Here is a 26058-nt window from a genome sequence, read left to right on the forward strand (position 1 = left end):
GGACGTACAACTTAGCCTAGTTTAAGATTTGAGTTTACAGCTGTTTGTTTTAATGATTTTAAAATTGAAAAAAATTTAACTGTATCTTTTTTGCTTTCATTTTCGTAACCATGTAACTTAAGCTCACTATATTGCTTCCACCATTAATTTCACAAAAAGTTTTGGAGAGTTCTATACTGTTAAATTTTTAGGGTTTCATTTTGTTGTCATCTTCTCGTAGTCCCTTTAAAAGGAAGGCTATTTGATGTTAAAATGAAAAAAAGTGACCATTTAAAGTTCTTTCAGGTATTATTTTTTAATTATAGTGCCTTGAACAGTATGATCTTGTAAAATTGCTTGAAGTTTTGACTTCATTATATATTTGTTGTTATTTTGTGGGGTCGTGACTTAATCTCATTATAAACAGACCCATTAGGCTTCCTGCGGTATTGCAATTTAATCCATCGCTGTTTGTTTAAATTTTGAGTCAGTTATGATTTTTGAAAGTACTTGTTTTTAAAAACATATTTGGGTTTTTTTAGCTTCGTCATTTTTTAATTAGTTTTTCGGTCGATTTGTAGCCCAGTCTCTGTAAACACAGGTCACAACCCGTTTCCAGTGAACTATACTTTGATCTCTATAACGGCTTTAGCTTCAAACATTTGTTTCTCGGCTTTGTTACTACAAGATTTCATAAAACATTTGAGATTCTTTTATAATTGTATTTTATAGGATTTCTGTTTTCTTTTTAATTCAAACAATAATCGTAAGTTCCATTGGCTCTGAAATTTTGCACCATTGAACATCTGATAATGACATGTCGCAATTGCTTCCTATGGAGATATAAATTAACCTTTTAGGGATTTCAGTTGATATCTAATGACATTAATAACGGTAACATTAAGTGTTTTCAAAAATGGAAACGCGTTTTTAAACTTTTCACCTGTTTGCTCTTTTCTGTCGACCTGTTAACCAGTCGCATTGAGGACAGTTCTCACATCTTTTCTAATGGAGTATAGGTTAAATTGTTTCAGGTTTTATCGGATACGAGTTTGATTTTGTTATGATTTTATTTATTGTGGACATGGAGTTTTGGTTCTAAATATTGTTTGTTGTTTGATAGTTATTATTGTCCTTTCTAGTAGTTCTATTATCAACAACGTTCATCGGCCCTCTAGGGTGGCATTATTGTATTCCATTGGTTGTTTATGGAATGATATGTATGTTTTTGAAAGATTTCTAGCTCTTCATCATTTGGTAGCCATTTCACTCAAGAATGTGGATGAGCGGGGTCGGAACCTTACGTGCGTAAGCACATTACCGAGACTCCTTGTTAGTGCATAGTTTGGAATTTTTAAATCCCCTAATGGGCAACTGATGTTTTTATAACTTTTCTACTATTTTTTCAACAATCAATCGTAGGTGTTTAAAATGTTCAGAATATAGCTCCTTGTTTCTAGCCTTTGAAAGAAAGGAAGCACTTAGGACAAAAAATTGATTTCATTGATTGTGCGATACGGCGGGTTGGAAGGTCATATGCAATTGCAAACTAACAATCTTCCTGGCTTAATTAAGGACTAATATCCTTTTTCACAATCTCCGGAATCTTTCTCCTTTCCTCCAGGTGAAATATTACAATATAATTATTAACTTTACAGCATTATGATGGCATCTTCAACTGCATCAGCTAATTCCACATCATATCAATCCACATAAACCAATATCAACGTAAAAGCCGCAGAGCTTTGTTTAACAGCTGAAGAAAGAGAACATTTCCTGATAAAAAATAAACCCGGAAAAAGTTCCTGATCAGCTCACAAACAAATCAACGAAGGGTTCTGCAGGGTTTTTCGCTCTGCCTCTTTCTTCCATGCTAGTAAAGAAAGACCAATAAGACTTGAGGTAATATTATTACCCAAACAAACGGAAATGAGTTTTTGAATTAAATCAAAATTTTAATTCTAATTTAATAATCTAAGTGCTTATATTGAAGTGAGAACATTAGTTGTACCATTCTGATGGTGTTTTGAAACTAAATAATAAGCCTATGCTTTGCCAGTCAAACAATTCGTGAGAGATTTATCATCAAGCGTGCAGTCAGTGTGTTCAAAAACTGCAACCGCAAGGGTCGCGGGAAAATAATAAAGGTGTATTTCCCTTTTTAGCCCCCATTACTGACGGAAAAACAGACAACCTAAAAGAGTGAGAAATTTTAGAACAAGTGATCAAATTGCATTAATATCAAGATATACAACCCCTTCATTCGATAGTTGTCTGTGTGAGGATGAGCTCTTACTTAACCATAGCTTCTGGTTGACCATAGCCTGACCAATGTTGGCTGCAATGATGGTACCACTTGAAAGTTTCAGACGCAAAAAAAGTGGCTATAGTCACCAAAAAAGAGCAATGCTGCTCATGAAAAGATCAGTCTGATATGTGGGGAATAATAAGAAAAAGGGCAGCTGAAAACAGGCTACTGTAGGCCTAATGCTGTTCCACTGCGATTACGCAGAAACCACAATTATTAATTATTATTATTTATAGTTAATAATTAACGATAAGTTAGTTAATAAAATCTAGAGTGCATGCTTATAGGGAACTAATTGTGGTGCACAACTTACAGTTGGAGGAGCTGGCCTGGGCTGTTCAGTTGGTGGTGGCGCCCTGTTAGATTGGGGAGGGGCACCTCCAGTTGACTTGTGGGCTGGAAGGGGAGGGGATGACTAAAACATAGCTGAATGATTTTAAATGTAGTACATCTTTACCATTCATGCCAACCCAAAACTGAGGTTGCAAACAATTCGTAACATAGGTTGCAAATTAAGATATGCAAAGAGAATGGGATCCTTCCCATTATACCCCTCTCCTCTAAGCTAAGAGAGCTAGCCCCCTTATGGTGTCATTACGCTAAAGAGGGAGGCCATGATAACCCAGTTTGACCAAGTTCTTGACAATATGCATCAAGTTTTATAACGTGTGTTTAGATCTTGCATGTCTTGGCAATGTGTATCCTCCATTTCATTAGGAAGTAATAGACAAGAACAAGGAGGCTCGGTAATGTGCGTTCGCACATAAAGTTCCGACCCCGCTCATCCAAGTTTTTGGCATGACTGTCTACCAAATGAACAACCGATAGTATTTCAATTTTTTCAAGTAATTTTTAAAAATAATGTAAGAACAAAAAGATCACCTCCAAAGCAGATGACTCAGTGGAGTAAAAAAGGTTGCATTAGATTGATGAGATCAGCCATTATTAGGAAGGCAAGTCAAGACGAACAACAAGACAAAAAAAACAACGAACATTAATTACATCAAAAATCTATGTCCGCTTTTTTAAAAAAATTTATTAGCAAGGTCAAAATAGCGTCAGAAAAAACTTAAAATAAACAATTTAACCTGTACTTCACTAGAAAAGATACGGAACCGCTCCATAATAAGGCTTGGTAACAATTAGACAAAAACGAACAAAAAAATTAAAAAAAAAATTGGCTTATAATTTTAAAAACAATTAATTTCAGAGTAACGAAAACCATTAGATAGCAATTGGAAACATCCAATATGTTTATGATCACATAAAACTTTATAAGAGGGCATTAAGACTCGTAATTATTCATTTTTCGTTAGGTTACAAAATGAATAACAAATCGAGACAATAAACAAAAATTCAATTAAAACTTACGAGAAAACGCTTCCGAAGACGTAAAGCCAAATTTTGCCCATCAAAAAATTCAAATGAGACTTCGAACGCCAAAAATGTGGATGTGGTATGTGACCTCTCACTAGTGAGAATAGGTAACAAAAAAGAGGCAAAATTCAGTAATACTTTCGTAATTTTCGAAAACAATTATCCCAAAGTCATGAAAGCCATTAGATCGCAATTGAAAACATAAATCAAGTTTATAATCACATACAACTCTATAGGAGGGTATTTAGACTGTCATTATTCAATTTTGTATGCAGTTACAAAAAGAACAACAAATAGAGACAACAAACAAAAACTCAACTAAAAATTGCGAGAAAACGTTTCGGAAGCTCTAAACCCATATTTTGCCAATCAAAATGTAATCAATTGAGCCTTTCATAAACCCCAATAATGCAGTATGCAACCTCTCATTATTGATAATAGATTATCCGGTAGATAAAAACAGAGAAAAAAAGTGGCAAATATAAGTAAAACTTTTGTACTTTTCGAAAAGAATTATTTTCAAAGTCATGAAAGCCAGTAGCCCAAAATGAATTGATTGAATGGGTTCGTCTATTCTTCCAAATGCAGAAGTTGAGATCTGTAATTATTACGAATTTGTCTTACGTTTACGATTAGAACATCAAAAATAGACAAAATAAAAAATTACTTTACTCTTTGCGAAAAACCCGTGTTTTAGCCAGTAAAATCATTACGAATTCTTTCAAGACATTAGATTTTCTACAAATGCACCTTCCCGTGAAAACACTAATGTCATATGGGACCTGTAACTAACGAGACTAGGTAACATATACAAAAAAAGATTTAAAATGCGAAGTTAAAATTGTTTTTTCTATTTTTGACAACTGTTTCTATTTTTGACAACAATTGTTTTCAAAGTCATGAAGCCATCAGCTATCGACTCAAATTAGAATATTGGCCCATTTTATACTCCATAGAGAACCAATTAAACGTGTAATTATCCAGGAAATATCATACAACAAATGACAAATTAAAAGCGACAGTTGAAGACAAATGTAAAAAAAAATCAAAGAAATTCTTCGAAGCCGTTAAAGGGTTGTCGAAGCCGTTGAAACCATACTCTATGCCTCTTAAGACTTTTCTATGATCGTGCACTTTTTACAAGCTATAAGGTAATATGTGAACTGTCAATAATGTAATAATGTGATAAAACGAGAAAAAAAACCGTGAAAAATGGGCCAATGCCTAAAAATCGAAAAAAAATTCTCAAAACTAGTTGTAAAGTAAAGAAATAAAATACATTAAATTGGAACTGCTTAGGAAGCCAATTGAACCTATCAACAGTGAGCTTTGCTTTGAATTGTTCTGTTCTTTATATAACATAAAAAAAATAATTTTTTTTAAAAAGACCGACTGATTATATTCCGAATTGTTTTTCGATTGTAACAGTCCAAGATTTGACCAAAACAAGCCTTGCTATTGCTGTTTGTCCAATAGGAACACTCAATCGTTTCGATTGAAATATATCTTGATAATTTGTAAAAGATCATTAAAAGATCAAAAATAGTTGCTGCGTTTTCGATAATCATAGAGTAAAGTTAGCAAAAAAACGCAAAATTTCAATTCTAGACTACTCTCAGTCGAAGTGGAAGTAGCACTGGCTCTTTTTCGCATTAACAAGGATTTTGTTAGATGTTTTTGGGTGTGTACTTCCAGAAAATTTAATCAAAGGGGACTAAAATAGCTTACTTCGGGCCATTTTTGTTGAAAAATGCTGAATTTTGAGCCTAAATTATAGCCACAAAAATAGAATCAAAACAGTCAACAAAATTTTTTTTACTCTCAAAATAAAATCAACAGTATTATGGTTAATATTTTTTACATAATTTACCAAAAATGACGGCAAAAATTCCGGAAAAGGTGAACAAAAATCGGTCTAATATTCAAAATTCGGTCTAATGTTCACAAAAATTTAAACCACGATAACTCGCGTTAGAAAACGAATTTCGAAAAAATCTTTTTAATTACATATTCTACGCTGGACGGGCTTTTTAATGATACCACTCACAACTCTACGATTAATATATCGATCGGTCAAAATTGTCTGAACAAAAAAAACCCATTTGAGTATATAGTTCCTGCCACCTCAAGAGGGGTCGGAACAATGATAATTGCCAACAGTGTTTCAAAACATAAAAAGCGTGTATAATCAATATATCAATCATCAATGAGGTATTCGGGGCGAGAAAAATCTATTTATGATCCAGAATATTTTATTAAAAAGCTGTGCAACACCAAAACATCTGTTCAGAGCAATGACTGATGATGGCACCATGATAATACACTTGATGAGCAGCCAAATTTTGGCAGGTAGATGAAAACACACACTCACGGGTTTGTCCTGTTGTTGCCTCTGTCTCTGTCTCTCTTGTAATTCCCTCTCCATCTCCTTCCGCCTCTCCTCAGCCTGTTTGTCCTCTGCCTCCTTTCTGGCTCTGTCAGCTGCCAGTCTCTTCTCCTCTGCCTCCATCCTCAGCTCCTCGTTCTTCTTCTGCTGCTGAAAATACATTAATCCACTTCACAAAAACATAGAAGCAGATTAGAGAAAAACTGTGAAATAGACTTATGGCTGTAAAATACAGATAGCAACAGATAGATAATTGAGTTAATGGAGTTGCTAATGCAATCTATAATGCCAATATTACAAATCCAACTTTCTTAACATCTGTGAAAACTAGCCTTTAACAGCTTTTACTGCCCTTGAAAAGGTTCAGATTAACCTCCAATTTACAGCTCAGAAATCGGTGCTAATTAAAGAACCGTTAAAGAATTGAACGGTAAAGATACCCCAAGATGGTTTGTGTAGTTTTCATACAACTTTCTGACGACATCCGGGTCACTTTCGTTCCAAATTGAAAACTTTTCCCCAAAAAATGTCTGTTTTTGTAAACGCTGCCGTAAAACTACCACATTTCAATCTGGATTCAGAACCAGGCTACTGTCATTTTTCCTGAATTCTTCAAATACTACACATGACCTTCAGCGTTCAGCTTGTGTGGACAACTAGCAAGCAAGCTCCGTCTATCTGATCGCATTGCATAAGCGACAGCTTTTCTCATATGAATTTTTAAATTTTTTTTCAAGAAATCTCATTCCATTTCTTGAAAAACTCTAATAAGTTTCATCAATAGAAACACTACTCTGCTAGAATGCGAATGGCCCTTTGAACATATTAGTACATCATTTCGATCGAAAAAACGGCTTGTTTTGCCTCTTTCAATCACATCATATTAGTACATTTCTTGACAAAACTCTATACTTGTTAAGATTTTGGCTGACGGTTGTTCTGGAAATGGTATTGTAGCAGAAAAAGTTGTGGGTGACTGTGCTGAGTTTTAGTCAAGATTTTGAAGAAAACAATCCTTAAAGAGCAGAAAAATGCTATATGTATTTTTGGTACCATAGGGAACTTTAGGGTTGCAATATATCGAAGTAAAAGGATTGCACAACTGAAAGACTGAAGGAATAATTAGGTCAGGTCACATCCTGCTAACCTCTTCCGCCTTCTTCCTGATTTTCTCCTGCTCCTTCTCGTACTCTTGCTGTATCTGTGCCATTTGCTGTTTGATCCTGGCCTCTTCCCTCTCGTCCTCCTCTGCCTGTCTCCTCTTTGACTCCTCCTTCTCTCTCTCCCTCTCTTCAATCTGCCTCTTTAGGTCTAACTTGTACTGCTCCTGCTGTGTGAATTGTTGCTTCGACTGAAAAAACAAACACACATACGGAACTAGAAAATGTATAAATCCAACTGGAAAACAAACGGACGAATTCATCTCGAACGATAGACTGGGGAGAGAGGGAGGGAGTGCAATTGAAGCCTGTTTCAGCCACCCAGAGGATAAATTCACCGACGGGAGGGCCAGCGTGAGGTATTAAAAGTGAAAAATAAACAAATTTTTGTGCATTTTTTCTTGATTCAATTTATAATAGTATACTGCCTTCAATTCCATTCAGCTGCTCAAAAATATAAACGAGAGCAAATGAGACCACGAAAATATTGAAAAGGTCTTTAAAAGAAGCTTGAAAGGGTCATTTGAAATGTAAACTAGTCAGATGATGAATCAAATAACCGCAAAAAAAGAGACAAAACCAACCCAAAAAAATTGCTGCGAACTTTGTTTGAGAGCAATTAATAGAAGCATCAGCTCAATGAGGATCTACTCTCTTTTATTTCGAGTTCAATAGATCTGCGAGAATTTATTTATCCAAACCAAACAATAATAATACCATAAATATACCAATGAGAAATAAATAAACAATGTAAACATACAAACTCACCACAGGGTCGCTGAATATCTTTCCCCTGGCATGCTGGGGAGCAGTCGGATCCCTAGCTGAGACCCCTCCAGTGGGATAATCACCCCCCGGAAGTCGAGAAGAAGTGACCTCTGTCAACTGGCCATGGTAGTCGTGTCTCACTAGAGGTTGCTTGCTAGTCTCAGCTATATGGTGCAGCTCACGCAAATCAGCTGAAAAAATTTACTCAAGTTTATTAAAAACCGAAAAATCAATCAATGATGAATTATGAAACTATCAAGGCTCAGTTTGATAAACAAAAGAAAGAAAAAACGCCCAAAAACACTGTAGAGGTGTGAATATTAAAAAATCGGGTCTTTCCAATTATAGCCCCTCAAATGAAATTATAGCCCCCGTTATGGTATTATTACCATGATTCGGGGAATATAGGTTATCTGACCACTAAGCTGGTGGGGGCTATAATGGGAAAGACTCAAAATTTCGTCAGAACGTAAGATGCGGTAACTTTTCGTAAGACTTGCGGATTTAGCTCTGATTGCGGTGAAACGAGATTCATCGCAATTTCTGTAACAAAACTTTAGAGCATTCACCACTAAAAACGAACAAGGAGGCTCAGTAATGTGCGATCGCATAATTGTCTACCAATGAGGGACAGATAGAAAACCCCCCCAAAATTCAAGTATTTTTCAAAAAAATTAGTGTATGAATAAAAAGATTGCCTCCAAAGCAAAGAACTCAGTAGACTAAAAATGCCGCTTTAGATTGACGAGATCTGCCATCATTAAGAAAGTGAGTCAAGACTATCAGCAAAACCAATCAACAACAACATTAATTACATCAAAAATTTTATGTCCAGTTAAACAAAAACTTAACAAAGCCAAAATAGCGTCAGATAAAACTAAAACAAAACAAAGCAAATTGTACTTCACAAGAAAAAATATGCGACCAGTCCCTAAAAAGGATCGGTAACAATTAGACAAAAGAGAACAAAAACAGCAAAGTTAAAGAATTCGCTCAAAATTTTAAAAACATTTAATTTCAAAGTAGTGAACACCATTAGATATCAACTGAAAATATCCAACAGATTTATGATTACCTACGCCTTTATAGGAGGCATTAAGACCTGTCATTATTCAATTTTTTATGCGGTTAAAAAAAGAACAACAAATAGAGTTAACAAACAAAACTTCAATTAAACTTGTGAGAAAACGCTGTCAAAGCCTTGAAGCCATATTTTGCCCCTCAAAATATGTTTGATTGCGCCTTCTACGAATGCAAAAAATGTGATATGCGACCTCTTATTAATGAGACTAGGAAAAAATGACAAAAAAAGAGAAGGGTTAAAATAAGTAAATAGTTTTGTGTTTTTCTAAAACAATTATTTTCAAAGTGATGAAAGCCATTAACCACAAACTGAAAAAATTAAAAAGGTTGGTTTATTCGTTCAAAGGAAGCACATGAGATCTTAAATTATTCAGAATAAGTCTTACGTCTACAAAAAGAACGTCAAATATGACAAAAATCAAAAATTAATTTTTTTTGCGAAAAAGCCGTGTCGAAGGCACTAAAGTGATTACGAATTCTTTAAAAAACCTTAGATTTTGTGCAATTGCGCCTTGCCATGACACCAATAATGTCATATATGGCCTGTAATTAACGAGACTAGGTAACAAATAGACAATAAAAGGAACACAGATGGGAACTAAAAAGTTTCTTTTTATTTCTGAAAACAATTCTACTAAAAGTCATGAAAGCCATCAGCTATCTACTAAAACAGCTATCTACGGCACATATATTCCCTCATAAAAAACCAATGAAACCTGCCATTATCCAGGAAAAATTGTGCGACCAAAAAGAGAAAGTAAAAACGACAGTTAAAGACAAAAGTAAAAAAAAATTCAATTAATTTCCTCGAGAAAGTGGTGTCAAAGCCGTTAAAATCATAATCTATACCTTTAAAGATTTTAATACGTTAAATTGTGGCTTGTTAGTAAAAAAAAATCAAAAAATAAATGCTGCGTTTCTGATAATCATCGTGTAAGGTTAGCAAAAAACGGCAAAATTTTAATTACAGAGCACTCTAAATGGAAATGAAAGTAGGACCAGCCCCCTTTGATGTTTGCAGATTGTGTTGGTGGTGTTTGGGTGTGTACTTCCGGCAAATTTAATCAAAGTGGATTAAAGCAACTTGTTCTGTGCTATTTTTGATGAAAAAGGCTGAATTTTGAAATAATTAGCCAACACTTTAGCCAAAAAATTTAAATCAAAAAATCCATAAATACTTTTGTCTTAGAAAACAAAATCAACAGTACTATTGTTAACAAATTTTACATATTTTAGCAAAGTTGACAAAAATTTGGGCAAAAATTCCGGAAAATATGAATAAAAAAACGCAAACCGGTTTAATATTCACAAAAATTTAAACTACGATAACTCGCTCTAGAAAACGAAATTCACAAAAAATCTTTTTTTTCTTTTTTATTCCATATTCTACGCTGGACAGACTTTTTAATTATACCACTCACAACTCTTTATGATGAATATATCGATCGGTCAAAAATGACTGAAAAAAACTCATTTGAGTATATAGTTCCTCCCCCCTCAAGAGGGGTCAGAACAAAAAAAATTCCAGAAGTTTGTAACAACGAATGCTGCTTACTCCGCGTTGCTTGCGTTGATGGGAGAGTGGGGGTTGCTCAAACTATTTAAATCAACTAAAAAATTAAGGAAGAGCACAGAAAAGATCTAAAAGCGCTATGATAAATCCCCAGTCGAGACCAGATGGTTATCTTTCAAGATTCTGCCAGAATCTTGCAGAAACTGTCTATCTTGCAAGATCTGGCAGAAAAATTGTTATCTTGCAGGATCTGCCAGAAAAATGGTTGTCTTGCAAGATCTGCCAGAAAAATGGTTATCTTGCAAGATTCTTGCAAGTTCGTTCCGGTCGAGCTGTCCTCTTATTGGCTCTCATTCATGCAACACATTTAATTTTGACCAGAAATTTATTTCAGAATCAGTTGCGTGTTTTTCAAGAAAAATAACAAATTTAAATAGATTTTGAATCTGGAAATATGAATTATCTGAAGAAAACAAATTAAAATCTGCCTTTGAGAACTGTTAACACAAATTTCTATTAAAAACTGTTTTTTTTTCAACTTTATCAAGATTTATAAAACTACACGTCTAGATTACCTTTTTTGATGAAAAAATTATGTGATATTATTCTTTGCATCTTAAACAGCTTCCTTTCATTTAATTCAGCTCCTTGCGCTTAAGTTTTCTTGCCAATGCCCAAAACATGTGATTATTCAGGCTTGCCATTTTTTTGAGCTTCGAAGGACTTTAGAAGAGATTTCGCGCAAATCTCTTGCTGTCAGAATTATTCGCATTAATCAATTAATCTTGTAGGATCTTGTGCAAAAAATAAATTGGATATATTAGAGGATTCTGACAGAGAAATGATTATCTTGTAAGATTCTGGCAGAAAAATTGCTATCTTGCAAGATTCTGGCAGAAAAATTGCTATCTTGCAAGATTCTGGCAGAAAAATGGTTATATTGCAAGATTCTGGCAGAAAAATGTTTATCTTGCAAGTTTCTGGCAGAAAAATGGTTATCTTGCAAGTTTCTGGCAGGATTAATGGTTATCTTGCAAGATTCTGGCAGAAATCTTGCAAGATTATGCATAATCTTGCAAGATTCTGGCAGAATCTGCCAGAATCTTGCAAGATAACCATTCGAAATCGACTGGGGATGTGCGTCTAGAGCAAACATGTCTTTCGCAAATATTCGCAAAAAGACAAAACAAATGGTACGATTGAAAATGTTGACCACATCTTTACAAACAATTTGTAGGAAAATCAGGGTCTTTCCCCATTTTAGCCTCCCCACTAAATTATAGACCTCTATTATGAAAAAATTTTAACGATAATTGTGGCGGTTAAAGGTTATAGGTTACATGACCACTAAGCTGGAGACTACGATAGGAAAGACCCAAAAACCCTTCCTACTATTTTTATTTATATAATGAATGACTAAACTCATGAACAAAACATTAAAATTGTTTTCACGACATGCTGCAATAAAAACAGAGAACCAAAAATAAATAAAGAATTCATCACATAGACAGGACTTGCCTGGAGCTGTGGGCTTGGCTGAAATAGCAAATTAAATAGATTCTTATAGTACCACAAATCATAACATATTCAGCAATTTGACTAAAAACTAGACCCGGGTTGACCTCATAATTCGAAAAGGTATATAATTATAGCTTCTTATAATGGTGTCTAAGAAAAGTTGTAGTCATTGAAATTTTTTTGAATGTCCTTTTTGTCAACCCGGGGGGTATTCATCTAAGCAGATGAGAGCAAAAGTAGCAGACAGTTCTAAAGAGTCAACCAGAAGTTATGTAAAAATCACATTAATTTTAATAAAAATCCTAGTAATGAAAAGATTTAAAATCGTGCAAAAGATATTGCAAAGGAGAGATTTTTTTCTTCCGTTTTTATTCCAAGATTATTGCAAAGTTTGAATCGAGTACATTAAACTTATTATTTGTAGAACGTAAATGGTTAATGTTAATAACCCCACTTATAACACAAAAGCTGCGCCTATTTCGAATATTTGCTACAAATGAGTAGCAAAAAAACGGAAACCATTAACCGCATACGAGCATAGTTTCTAAACTAGTGCAGAAAAGATGTATCTACGCTATATTATGATCACATTTGATTATCTAATCTTCTAATCTATATTGTATTATATTCAATCTATCTTCTCGTATCGCATTTTACTTTGATTTCTGGGTGAGATAGTTTGACCAGCTCTGTCGCGAGGACTTGGGCCATTAGCTGTCGTTTCATTGGCTGACGAGCCATCAGCATTTGATTGGCTACTTCCAATAGTCGCTCCTGTTCTCCGAACAGAGCGCAAATCGGCTAAACGCGAAATTGGTGTAAGTATTCAAACAAGTGATCAACGCCGCCGATTCGATACAAAAATTAGAGGCACAATGTAGGCAAATGCAAAACTGTATTCAGATTGCAGTAATTTTCCTGTATATTAGTGCAAAAATGGACTTTAAATTTCATTTCAGTTATTTGGGGTTAGACAAATTTAACTTGAGATATAGGAACAGACTACGTTGCAATTTGACTTAAGAGAGGTCACATTGACCATTTAGTACTTGTACTTACTAGATTAGTTATACTTAATTAAGTTGAACAAATTTATCTATGGTTAGAAGACTGTTAATTTGTGAAAAAAGTACAATCAATCAAAGTTACTTTGTCTTACTACAATGTAATTACATTGGATTGACTTTGAATCTTCCTTACCAATAATTTTTCCATCTGCATCCTTCAAAGGGGCACCTCCCCCTCCCTTTCCAAAGGGGAAGTATTGTTCCTCCGCATCCTTCTTTCGCTCCCACCTAGTCAGAAGACATGTGCATGCAATCCATGATCATTTGTCAAAAGAAATTTATGAGAAAGACTTCAAAATTCATGGGATGAAAATTTAACTTAACAGGTGCACAGCACTTTCGATCAAGCCAAATTCCATAACATTGAATGAAGTGATACTGAACAAAAGTTTTCTGAAGAAAAATCACAAAAAACGATCAATTTAATTTTCAAAAAGCACAAAGTAGAAAAACTGACTTTTCATGTTCCATTTTCTGTCTGTATTCGCGGTCCTGTTTCTCTCTCATCTGCTGGAGGAGTTCCGCCTGGTAGCTCTGACCACCACCCCCTCCACTGCCAACCAGTCCAATTGCAGGAACACCCTGGTGAGCTGTCGCTCTAAAAATATTACAGCTCGTCTCCTGATCAGCATTATTTCCGACAGGGTCGAGTTAATTTACGAGGATTAGTAACAGAACATCTTTTCGTTTCAATAATACATAAGCTAGGAGCAATTCAAAGAGATTCGTCGAAAACTATCAACATAACCAGAAGTATGACCGACAAGAACCACGAAGTAAACCGCTGAGACTTTTAGTGAGTGCACATGTCATTTTTAGCGAGGTTTGCTATGTATGATCAAACGATTTATGAAATCGACTACATAAAAACTTAGCATAGTGGGCAACAAAAGGAGATATCGGTACCATTTCAAAACGGTAACGGTCAATTATGGACATTTACCCAAAGATCGGTAAAACAGAAAATCTAACTCAATTTTTCCAATACTGATTGATTCAAGGGTTCTTGGAACAATTACCCACTCATTGGACTCTAAGTCCCACCGAAAGAAGAAATTTTTGCAGCTCAGAGCACCAAATAAACACAATTTCTCTTCAGATTACGGGAAACACTAAATGATCATTTTTTCTAAAAGAGGTATGACGGGATCACATCATCAAAACAGCTAAAAAATAAACCCGATATTTATTTATGCCACTCACCTGATCAAGGGTTTTTATTTCAAAAAAAGACATTTTGCAAAATAATAAAATACGCAAAACGAAATGGGGAAGAAAGAATGGGCACAAAAGGAGGGGGATACCTAGACGTAAGTAAATTTCCTTTCTAAAAAAAGAGTAGTTGAAACAAGAAGAATATGACTCAACATTTCCAAGAAAAACTAGCTATACAAATAGTTTCAAGAATCGCGAGGTTTAGAAGAAGGGAAGTTAATTTAGACAAGATATCCTATTTGTCACATAAAACAAGAGAAACCGTTATATCGACTAGTGTCAAAAATACTCCTAATTCCAGAGCAAAAGAAGAAGCCCAAAAGTTATATAAAAAAGCTGGAAAAGGGTCACAAACAGCGTAAAATGCGCTGAAAATTTATGGGTTTTATTCTTTTTCAAAAAAAATTATTAAATTTCTCTTTGTTGTCGATTTATAAGCACAGAGATTTAAAAGGATACCATATACGCTGGTCAGGGGTACCCTCGAAAACATTAAAACCATTTCGCGCAATTCAAATCAGTCAAAAAATCCAAAACTCAAGCGTAAAAAAAGTCACTCGAGAAGTGAATCGAAAGAATGTTCTAGAAGATCTAGAAGAAAACGGTCAAGCAAAAGTTTTGTATAAAAACGATACACGCGTTTACTTCGTTCGAGAACAATTGAAAATCAGACAAACTCTCTTAAATACAAATTATTACGAATCAGTCTGCCAAGAAGCAACCTGACATTATATCAAAATTTTGATGTCCATGTTTGATTTATATTTGTAACTTTATTTAGAGAGAGAGAGAGAAAGAGAGAGAAGAGAGAGAGAGAGAGAGAGAGAGAGAGAGAGAGAGAGAGGGAGAGAGAGAGAGAGAGAGAGAGAGAGAGAGAGAGAGAGAGTAAATTCCTCTGGAAAGCAAAATAAACAATAAAATTATATATCAAAATAGATCAACAAAATTGATAAATCGATTTTTTTTAGTAACTTGGAGTGAGTAAGTTATGTTAGTACCCAGATAGGACCGCGAACGGATCCAACAGGATCACACTAACGCAGCCCTTAACTACATTATTTAGTAAGGATATATATATTTTTTAATTTTTGTGTTTCATAGTGTGAGATTTGTCAAGTGCTGTTCAGTATTTGCAGCCGTATGGTTCACCCTACTGTGTTAAGTCTGTCCAGTACAGTACCCTAGTAAAGCTTAGAGCAGAGAGGAAAAAATAAAAAAAAATATATATTTTTTTAAGTTTCGGAATCAAATTTTCCGAGGGAACCTTCAAAAATCACAAAAATGGCCATATCTCGGAAACTAGAAGGTTTCAGAGGGTCATTTTTTCACACCAGAAAGGGAACCCTATTTTCTATGTCTCTTAGCATCTAACCAAAGGGTAGTACTTTTAAAAACCCAATTTTTTAAATAAATTAATCAGCTAAGACAGATCCTGGAAAAAAGAAACATTGTCGAAAAAAAGTTACTCGAAAATTTTTTGTAATTAAATCATAGTTCGATAAAAATGAAGCTGTCCCTCAAGTCATGCACCGTTTTAGTGAATACTGACTGTGTTGACTTATGTTGCACAAATTTGAACCAAATATTCCATTGTCTATAACAACATTCAACAATTTAGTTCCCCGATATTTTAGCCAATTCTTCTCTGGGATTTTTCGACATTTTGGAATTTTAAAAACCTCTTTCGATACCCCCTTGTTGAATGTGTTGTTACATCAAACTCATAGAGGCTATTAAGATAATCATCAGTATGGAGTTTATTAAGAGATCGTGAAACGAATTTCAGTAATTCGTAAACATAAAGCTCTTGTACTGTCAAAATATTTAATATGTCAAAGTATTCGCTTACACTTTGTCGATATTTGAGAAACAAGATAAGTCGAAGAATTTTCTTTTGCATCTTCAAATTTGGTTCCAATGTTCTGAAGCTTACACAGCCGTACACTAGCAGTCCATATTGAATGATTGGTTTAATGTTTGAGGAATAGTATTTCAACAAAACATTTAGGAGTTGCTAAGTTTGTATTTTGAAACCTATTAAAGTATTAATCTAAACAAGCAAGACCTACACACATGAATAAAAATGAAGTGACCTTTTGTCCTTGCCGAAGTCGAAATGTGAGTAGAATCCTCCTTTTGAGTCAACTGTGTCAAAGTCATTAGATCCTCGCATTGCAGAAGTGTTGTTGTTAGTGTGGCTGCATTAATTAACAAACACAGCCCAGGTTAGAAGGAAAGATTAGTTGAACATTCAAGTTTATATTGGACCTACTTTTTGACGTATCGAGTTATTAGGGAACTGAGAGTAAAAGTGAAACACCAATAATAAAGATCCACAATGTCACAAAGACATAGGAAACCTGGCCTAGAATGATAAATTTTTACGCCACAACCCTACATGGGCTGTGGCGTATAAAGTGGACTAAGTCTAGCTCATGCAAACTGGTGATTGATACAGCCATGTCTAATATCATTTAATCAGTTTTTCTACAATTAAACTACAGAAAAATTCGAAGAGTTCACATAAGCAGATGCTTATTGGCAATTTCAAAATATCCACTTAAAAAAATAGATTTTTGGTAATCTTGGGTAAAAATTCTCACTAAAATGTACTTACGAAGGGACATTAGCTTTGCTGTTGCTGATGACGGAATATGAGCTCGATTTCAGCATATTTTGATTCATATTCACACCGCCACTTTTGCTAAGACTGCTAGGCTGATAACCAGTCGAGTTAGTATTACTAACTAGGTTACTACCAGCCACGGCCGCTGGAGCCGAACTGTTAAAATTGAGGTTAGCCATGATTCCAGAGTTTTCCAGGTTAGCAGAATTTGAGGATAGGTTAGGGTTGAAATTTAGAGGCCGGTCAATCAAAGCAGCATTTTGTTGATTATGGTTTGGGAAAAGAGGGGGAATTTCCTTATAAGGAGGCAGTTTGTTCACAGGCGGGTTAAAGTTATTTCGTCTTGGACTGTTGCTGATGAGGTCAGAGAGTGAGTTAGTGGCAGTGATCCTTAAACATAGATGGGTTAGATTGATCAACCTCTCTACATCAAGATTAGTTGTATCTCATAACTAATGTTTGGACCAAAAACATTAGAAATGTTTGTTTTGATTGGGTAATTTTAGGACAAACGTTCAAACTTGTAATGTTTTTTGACTGATATGATTGTCTTCAGGCGTTTTTTAAACATCAAGAGATGATTATTAGACTGTTGTAAGGTAAATTTAGCAAAGCAAACAAAATTGGCAAATAAAAGGATTTCAACTAAACAAAACTCATTGGTGGGAACATTAGCAAGGAAGAGTCGCTACGTACCCGTCAATCCCTCCAAGAGGTCCTGAAAAACAAAAATTAATATTTTCTTTCAAAAACAATACCTCCAAAACAAAAATATATTGAAAAATTGGCTAGCAGATTAATCAAACGTTCCAAAAATAGTTTTTGTTTTATATTCTTTTATTGAGGCTTAAATTCAAAGTTTATTGAGGCTAAAATATTTCAAAGTTTAAAAGAAAAAATTTCTGCAGTTCACGAAAATACAATTAAAGAGTAACAAATAAATACAGCAAAAGAGGGGACAGGAAACGAAGACCTTTACAACAGCTTTTCAGGATGCCGTCGAGTTTGATTCAAACAAACCTGAAAGGTTATCATTTAACTTAACATTAAATTACTACAAACTCCAACTTTTATACACATATTGTTGAAGTGAGCCAAAATTTGAAGTTGAAGTTTTAAAAGCAAGAGAAAACTACATAAAAAAGGAATATCAAAACTTCAAAAAATACTTGGCCAGATTTATATTACACACCATAAGGGAGCATTTTAGGTTACGAAAAAATAATTATTTCTGTGGATTTTATATGCTTTCATAGAGCTGCGATTAATTCCTTTAATTTCAATTTCTTATATTACCCTAATGCGCAAAAGTTGTTTGAACGTCTATTTCTCTTTTACCTGCAGGTTGTCTCAAAAAATGTTGTGGATTATCTTGCTCTCACTTTTTACGTCAGACAAAACGACCATTTCATTGTAAAAAAGATGCTCATGAGTGTGAATGAGGACCTAAAATAAAGTTCGTAAACGTGCTGATTGTCAAATGAAAGAATTCAACGCTTTTCAAAAATGTCTAAATAAAGGCCGCATCTTTTTTTAAAGTATATAAATTTCAGAATCGTTCTTTGTAGAAGGTAAATCTGAAGAAGAAATGAGAAGCCGCGACAGCCGTAAATTAAAATTCGGTACAGAACTACAGGACTGATGTTTGTAATAAGGCATTGAATTCAAACTTCTGTTTCAATTGCCTCGATTCCGAAATGACGCAACACTTTTTGTTGAGCTCTTTCTTGACGTCTTCAATACGCGTACCAAATGATAGTTTGCAATCAAAACATAATCCAAGACATTTGAAAACAGGTTTTGCAGAACTTCATTGAATCCTTATTTCAAATAAGTCACTCCATCATGTTCAGCAGATCATTCTCAATATCAGGAGATTGTACTCCTCCAGCTATTAAGTTGGCGTGATCGGAAAATCAAATGACTTCAAGTTTTTTTTTGCAGGTTAAAAAAATCAGCTACCGTAGATTAAATAAAAGGGAACCGGGAAGACATGCTCGTGCAACATTACAAATTATTGTTTCAAAAGTGGATGATTCACAGTTCAGATTACCATGTTGCACTTCATTTTCACGTCAGGAACGGGACCATTTCAAATCATTTCCCAAGATGCCATAATGTTCCAATTTGCTAATTAGTAAACTGTGGTCAATAGTATCAAACACGAAGCTTGGGGATTGCAACAATAGAATCGCTTGGGATAAAACAAGTAAAAACCTTTCGAAATAAAGAAAACAAGAATTATTTTCCCCCTAAAATTTGCTCCATACAAAAAGAAAAGAAATAGGCCTAAAATTGTTCTCATATACTTTGGAGCCGAATTTGTGTAAAGGAAAAAAACTTTAATTGATGAAATAATCTTTTACCAAAACTATTTAAAAATGAATACAAAATTTCAAAATAATAATTGGCAAGATTTTTATTTCACGCCATAAAGACTTTTATTGTTACGTTATGAAAAAAATAGTTATTTCTGTGGATGTCATATGCTTTCATAGAGTTGCTATTATTTCCATTAATTTCAATTGCTTATATTACCTTAATGCTCAAAAGTTGTTTGAACATACCTGCAGGTAAATTTTTAATTTACCTGTAGGTTGTCTCAAAAAATTTTGTCGATTATCTTGCTTTCTTTTTTTACGTTAGACAAAACGACCATTTCTTTGTAAGAAAGTTCCTCGTGAGTGTGAATGAGCTCCTGAAATAAAGTTCGTAGACGTGCTGATTGTCAAATGACAGAATTGAGAGCTTTTGAAAAATGTCTAAATAAATGGCAGATCTTCTTCTTAAGTATATAAATTTCACAATCGTTTCTATTTTTTAGCTACTGGCGCAGACAGTGTAACGAAACAGTTACTAATGAAGTCTTTATCATACCTTAACTTTTTATCTCAATGACATAAAATGTCTTCCACCTCTTTTTTCGTCGTTCTGGATTTAAACAAGGACTGTTTAATTTTGGGAATATTAGGCTAGCCTTTAAGTTCTATATGCCTACCCATATTGACTAAAAGTTCTGTGAATTCGCAAAAGCAACACTTTTATCATAGCACTATCAAGATTCGATGCATGACCAAGTTGATCAGAAAAACTTGCTAATGTTGATGAACTCAAACTAGTTAGCTTTTAACGACTTAGTTCTTTCAGTAAGTTAAAAAATATATATCTCTTATAACCGATATATGAACTGAGCTTGTCAATTTAAAAATCTCTTTTAGCAGCGCAGAAGTCTTTTTGAAAACGCAACCTCTAAAATTTGAATTACCTCGACAAAATTTGTTTGTTTCTTGTCAACTCACGATTAGATTTTTTCGCTTGTTTTGAGATTCTTAAGATTCTTATTGAACCAATTAGGACATTTCACTATCTTTCAAAAGTTGCCTTACAATAAGAGCAAACTTTTAGACAAGTTGCAAAAACAAAATCTCCTGATTTGATTGATCGAAGTCTGTCGGTGGGTGAAGCGAATTTCTTAATATTTCTTTTTACGAACTTACAAAAAACATAAGAAAGACGTCGCGCTAATCGCTCTAAAACAAGCGGCGAGGGGTTGCATTCGTCAGTAGCTAGCCACGGTTTAGTGAGGCTGGCTTTAGCTTAATTGAAGGGGCGTGAGGTGAGGGTAATAGATGATGAAATCACGCCACATAACAGCAGCTGAAGTGGGGCAACAACAAATGAATTAAGGAAAGAGAGATAGAGAGATAGACTGTGCGAGAGAAAAAAACGTGAACGAGAAAGAGAAGGAGATAAAACCCAATCAAAAGAGAGGGAGAGAGAGAGCTAGGAATATTTTCCATGATGAGATTCGACTCTGCAACTTCTAGTTTTCTAGCCTTGTTAGTGTTAAATCATATAGAAAAAAACTGAAAGTACAAAACTGCAGAAAAAATTCCGCATTTCGCAGTGAAAAAAAGTTAAAAACCAATTTTAACTCTGAAGTTCTCTCATGTAACCCATCAACAAGACTTGACAAGATTTGTTGGCCAGTAATGATCGTTAAACTCAGAAATGGACAAAAATATTCAAAAATTTTGAAAACAATTGCAAATTTTGACAAAATCTTGCCAAAATTCGTGATATTAATATCTTCAGAACCATTTCATTGTCTATCCAGTATCCCTATCTTACGCCTTAAATAGTTTCACTGGCTTATTAAGATCCATAAACTTGGAACAAGATAATTTTTCGAAAATTTGAGAAAAATTCAAATTTTATCAAAAAAATGCTAAAACTCGAGTCATTAAAATATTTATTACCATTACATCAACTCTGGAAACTATGCAGCAGCTTATTATCAAACATCAGGTGAGGTCCCTGGGTCCTGGTGACGAAAAAAAAAATTTTAAAGTATTAAAAAAACTTGAAAAATTGCAAATATATTTTTTAAAAAAATGCTTAAATTTGCAAAATTGAAATCTTGAAAAACAATTCATTACATCTAGAAACTATTGTCAAACCCTAGAGCAGGTTCCTTGATTCTTGAGGTCATAGAAACCTAAAAAATGACAAAAACTTTCAAAAAAATTTGAAAAATTGCAAGTTTTATCAAAAAACTGCTCAAACTTGTGACACGGCCAAAATATTCCATGGCCAAAAAAGCTCCAGAAACTTATTATCAAAACACTTAAGGAGTTTGCGGGGTCCTGGGGCAGGAAAAAAACTGAATGACAACAAATGTCAAAAAAAATTGAAAAAAATTGCAAGGTGTGTACAAAAAAATGCTAAAATTCGTGATGTTACATCTAGAAACTATACAGCGACCAATTAACAAACCATAGAGGAGGGTCTTTGGCTCTTTAGAAAAAAAAATTGAAAAAAAATTGCAAGTTTATCACTAAAAATTGTGATATCCAAAAGTTGAAAACTATTCCATGGCCAATAAAAAAATTTTCAGTAACTTATTATCCAACCCATAGAGAGGTTTTCTGGCCCCTGGGTAGGGAAAATAATCCATTACATATAGAAATATACAGTTAGCTATTATCAAACCCAAGAGGGGGTTGGTTGGCTCCTGAGGCTGGAGAAACCTAAAAAAATTGGAAAAACTCGAAAATTTTTTAAAAATATTGTAAAATTTAGTGAAATTTGTGAAAAACATATAGCTCTTAAAGGTTATAAACAGTAATTATGTCTTGCAAAAGACCTTTATCAACTTTAACCAGCCTCAATTTTAGACTGGTACCACACAAAATTCAAAAAATGACAAAAAAACACGAAAAATTGCAACATTTTAGGCTCAAAAACTCCTAAAAATGACTTTTAACCTTAAACTGGGGCCTTCCCGGTAGCTTCATCACACTAAGCAGATGAAGGACTACTAAACGCGACCAAATTCCTCTACTGAAACTTAATGCCCGCTAGGCGCTACCTGTTTATCCCGCTTTTAAGAACGAAAAGTCAAATGGGTCAGACGAAAAATCAGTCAAGCGAAAAATCGCACAAAAAAAGACCAACAGGACTAATATAATTGCTACAAACTTCGTTTGAGAGCAACTAATTATTAGCAGCTATTATATTTGGAAGTTTTTCACTAATTTGTAGTGCTCATTGTTATTCGCAATGAAATCACCATAAATTTCCCCACCTGATTTGTTATATAAAAAAACTATAAAGAATCATGTCATGAGCTCGGGCTTTCGCTTCAGAGAAAACGGCTTCCACGAAAGGATTCGTATTAATTTTGAATACATCTCAATCGCTTCCTAATGGCATCATTACACCGCCTCCTTTCGATTTTCTGTTGGTTTAAGCAAATTGTGTGTAGCCTGTTAGAATAGGACAACTTATTTCATCTTTGTCATTCAACCAAGTTTCACTCAAACACAAAATTATGTAATTGTGTCCAGGCCATGAAAACCTCTAACTCGCTTAAGTGTTGTTTCAAACATCTGACATTTAAATATACACCTTTATGCACGACTCGGCTTTTTCATAAGTTTCAATTTGAAATTTATATGAGGCTTTAGTTACAAAACTATTGAGTTGTCGATTTTAGCAAAAAAATGTTTTTCGTAATTAGCACAAGATTCCCATCTAACGCTAATAAAAAATTCTAACAATTTTGAAACAGTATGGTTGCAAAAAAGAATAAATTTTAGCCTCCCGTTTTTACAAATTAATGAATAAGAACTATTAAAAACAATTTATAATGATTAAATGCGGTATACTAACTTGGAACTGATATTGGGTCCAGTGGATCCGAGGTAGCGTAGTAATGATAGCTGGGGTCATAGGTTGTAGGACCCACCCCTCCTGCACCCCACATGTCAATGGGTCTGAAATATTGCCCAATTAAAACATTCAGAAAACTTTATCATGTAAACTTTAGCATAGATCAGAAGTTATGTAAAGTTGTACAGCAATGCAATGGTTTGGAAATGGTTTAGCTTAGTAGCCTTACAGATCTATTTCTATTTCAACTATGATCTTTACTCCTTTGTTCATCATAAACATTAGAGATTCGTCACTTATTTAATAGTTATCACCAAGCTACTATGGCCGAGTGGTTAAGGCGTTGGACTTAAGTTCCAATGGACGATAGTCCTCCTGGGTTCGAACCCCAGTGGTAGCAGGTTTTTAAATTTAAATTAGACAATCACACAATTTACACATCAACCTCTTTCTAAACTCCAAAAAGAGGTCAATCTTATTTTACACCTATCGGATTTTTTCGGTACCCATTTTTTTTAATTTTGCGGTTATCATCGGTTATGCTATGGCCCCCAGAGTTATAATTAAAAAGCTCCCAAATATGCGCCTTCGCGTAGCAAATCATTTTGTGCCAATACAACTCTTGAACTTGGCGGTCGCAAATAATATGCGCCCACAAAGCGCAGGGAATAATGCCCTTTTCAAAGGACTAGCTGGATTATACAGCGCCAACTTACCATTAATCTCGGGTATATGTGTGCGTGTGTGTGTGTGTTTGTTTGTGGGTGTCTCTGTGCATTGAGTGGGTGCGTTAGCGGAGAAAGGTCCGATAGATGGCTTATTTTAGATTTGATATCTTACTTGTCAATGAGAACAGAGTTGACCCCACTGGGTTGGATAGGGTTTTGGTTTGCACCCCCTCCCCATCCTCGTGACATGACAGGTTGGGGCACATACTCTCTTGGTGCGGCCACCCCACCTCCACGCATCAGCTCACTTTGCTACAATACAAAACAACTCTCACTACAAAAAAATTCATGACTCTTTCTACATCCGATAAAATGATTGTGTTCTTCCTATAAGCCCGTGCTGAGTAAATTTTCCGTTTTTACGCTAGTATGGGTCGTCAAAATTCTGCGAACGGTAATACTAGCTTTCACAGTTGTTGTATATTAAAAGTAAGTTCATATGTTTATAGAATCCACAATTGGCCGACAGGGCATTTAGCCGGCAAGAAAAAAATGAGAAATTTAGCCAACTATTTTCAATTTGCAACACGGATAGATCCGCGTTTACTGATAAAAATTATGTCGTATGTTTGCCTGCTCACGAAATACTTTATTAAATTGGCTAATCACAGTTTCTGCATTAATCTCCAAGCTCACTTTACGTAATTTTCGGCTAAATTTCTAATTTTTGGTCGTCGACTTAACGCCCTGTCGGCCGATACGGAGTTCACCGTAATAAATCCTACGCTTACTACTACCGTTCTCCGACTTTTTAGGAAGCAGAGCCCTTCTATTAACATAAAAGCACGAAAATGCTATTCGCCCACGCTTATAAAAAGCAATACATTCTACAAAGGGAAGGAGGAAACATTCGATTACAGAACTCGGCCTAAGTTTGCGACAAAAGATCTTAATTCTTAATACTGGATCATCGTTTTGAATTAAATACGAAAGAAGGAAACAAATTATTTTCAAAAATGGTCGAGATCACTAAGATGGCTTTTTCTTACATATTTGGCTGCATCTTTGTCCCCAGTCAAGTTGATCTGCAGATTTCTCTCTTTCTCACTAAAACATAAAACATTACTAGCTAAATTTGGAAACAAAAATTGGAAGTATTCCAATATTTCCAATTTATTCTACCAAAATAAATATTAACTACTTCAAAAAGTGTACTTTGCATTACAAAAGAACTCTCTTATAGGAGACTTTCAACGTTGCTGTAGAAAGCTCGTCATTTTCCAAAAGAGATAACCAAATTGACCAGAGCCCTTTTGAAAATTCTATTTCAAGGTTTTGTATCTATATAACAGGCATGATTGATTGATTAGATAAAAATCCCTTTTTATTACTAACTTGTCTATCAAAACACGATTTCATTGAAACAAAGAAAATCAAAAAAGTATGTTTCCATTATTGATTTAGAATGGCAAATAGAGCAGACACAGTTGATAAGCATTAAACCATTCAACATTGTCAGTGCAGTTTATTATATACTAAATTTGCTGATTCTACGTTCAATTTGTTCAAACATTAGTAATTTTCTGTTTAAAATGATAATGATCAAATGATGACCAAAGTGTTGACATTGCTTTTTAAACATATACCTCATCTGTAATTCTTTATAGAGAAAAAACCATTTAAAAACGTACAATTAAAGGCTCTAATTTTGATCAATGAAAAATATCAATAGTATTGTTATGCTTCAAGTCAAACACTTTATGTTCAGGCTCAACTTTTTATGTGAAATGACAACGAACAAAATCACCAGTAGAAAGCAAACTAATTTTGATGAGATTGTCCTCTTAGTTCAAGTTTTTGAGCCCTTTCACTACTTAAAGAGTTGATCAGTTTTCAAGCTGACTGATAGCAAAGCGCCTCAACATTCTCAGCTACAGCATTGTTGTGGAGAATTTCTGAATTTTCATACTGAGTTATTTATATTACAACGTCAACCGAAACTTTATAAACACCACCCACTAACTTCAGAAGTATTGCTCTCGAACGACTAGCGGGAGCTCTAGTCTACTGCAGCCTGCTTCAGTCGGAGAGTGAAGTACATAAATTTTTCAGGGGGCTTCAAATGACTTCATCCCGAGCTTGTTATAAACCACTGTAAAAACTAATAAAATTAAAAGCAGACCAAAATAATCAGGACAATTTTGGTGCACTTTTCA

At 34.5% G+C, this 26058-nt stretch overlaps 1 protein-coding gene and 1 non-coding gene across 2 annotated transcripts in view; one reads left to right on the forward strand and one right to left on the reverse strand.

Moving 5' to 3' along the window:
* Window positions 1–26058, reverse strand: part of LOC142344307 (uncharacterized) — a 106958-nt gene that overhangs the window by 46466 nt on the left and 34434 nt on the right. Inside the window, exons 16-27 of the mRNA XM_075395895.1 lie at window positions 24892–24949; window positions 24015–24154; window positions 23175–23278; window positions 17697–17718; window positions 16992–17390; window positions 16468–16572; window positions 13617–13757; window positions 13293–13387; window positions 7979–8169; window positions 7198–7401; window positions 6036–6200; window positions 2601–2702 (exon numbers count right to left, since the gene is read on the reverse strand). Coding sequence (XP_075252010.1) covers window positions 2601–2702; window positions 6036–6200; window positions 7198–7401; window positions 7979–8169; window positions 13293–13387; window positions 13617–13757; window positions 16468–16572; window positions 16992–17390; window positions 17697–17718; window positions 23175–23278; window positions 24015–24154; window positions 24892–24949 — 1726 coding nt within the window. The remainder of the gene's footprint in view (window positions 1–2600; window positions 2703–6035; window positions 6201–7197; window positions 7402–7978; window positions 8170–13292; window positions 13388–13616; window positions 13758–16467; window positions 16573–16991; window positions 17391–17696; window positions 17719–23174; window positions 23279–24014; window positions 24155–24891; window positions 24950–26058) is intronic.
* Trnal-uaa (transfer RNA leucine (anticodon UAA)) lies at window positions 23492–23574 on the forward strand. Its single transcript has one exon. It is a non-coding gene; the product is annotated as a tRNA-Leu (tRNA).

The sequence above is a fragment of the Convolutriloba macropyga genome, chromosome 8 (assembly GCF_964194025.1).
Source record: "Convolutriloba macropyga chromosome 8, txConMacr16.3, whole genome shotgun sequence".
Classification (NCBI taxonomy): Eukaryota; Metazoa; Xenacoelomorpha; order Acoela; family Convolutidae; genus Convolutriloba; species Convolutriloba macropyga.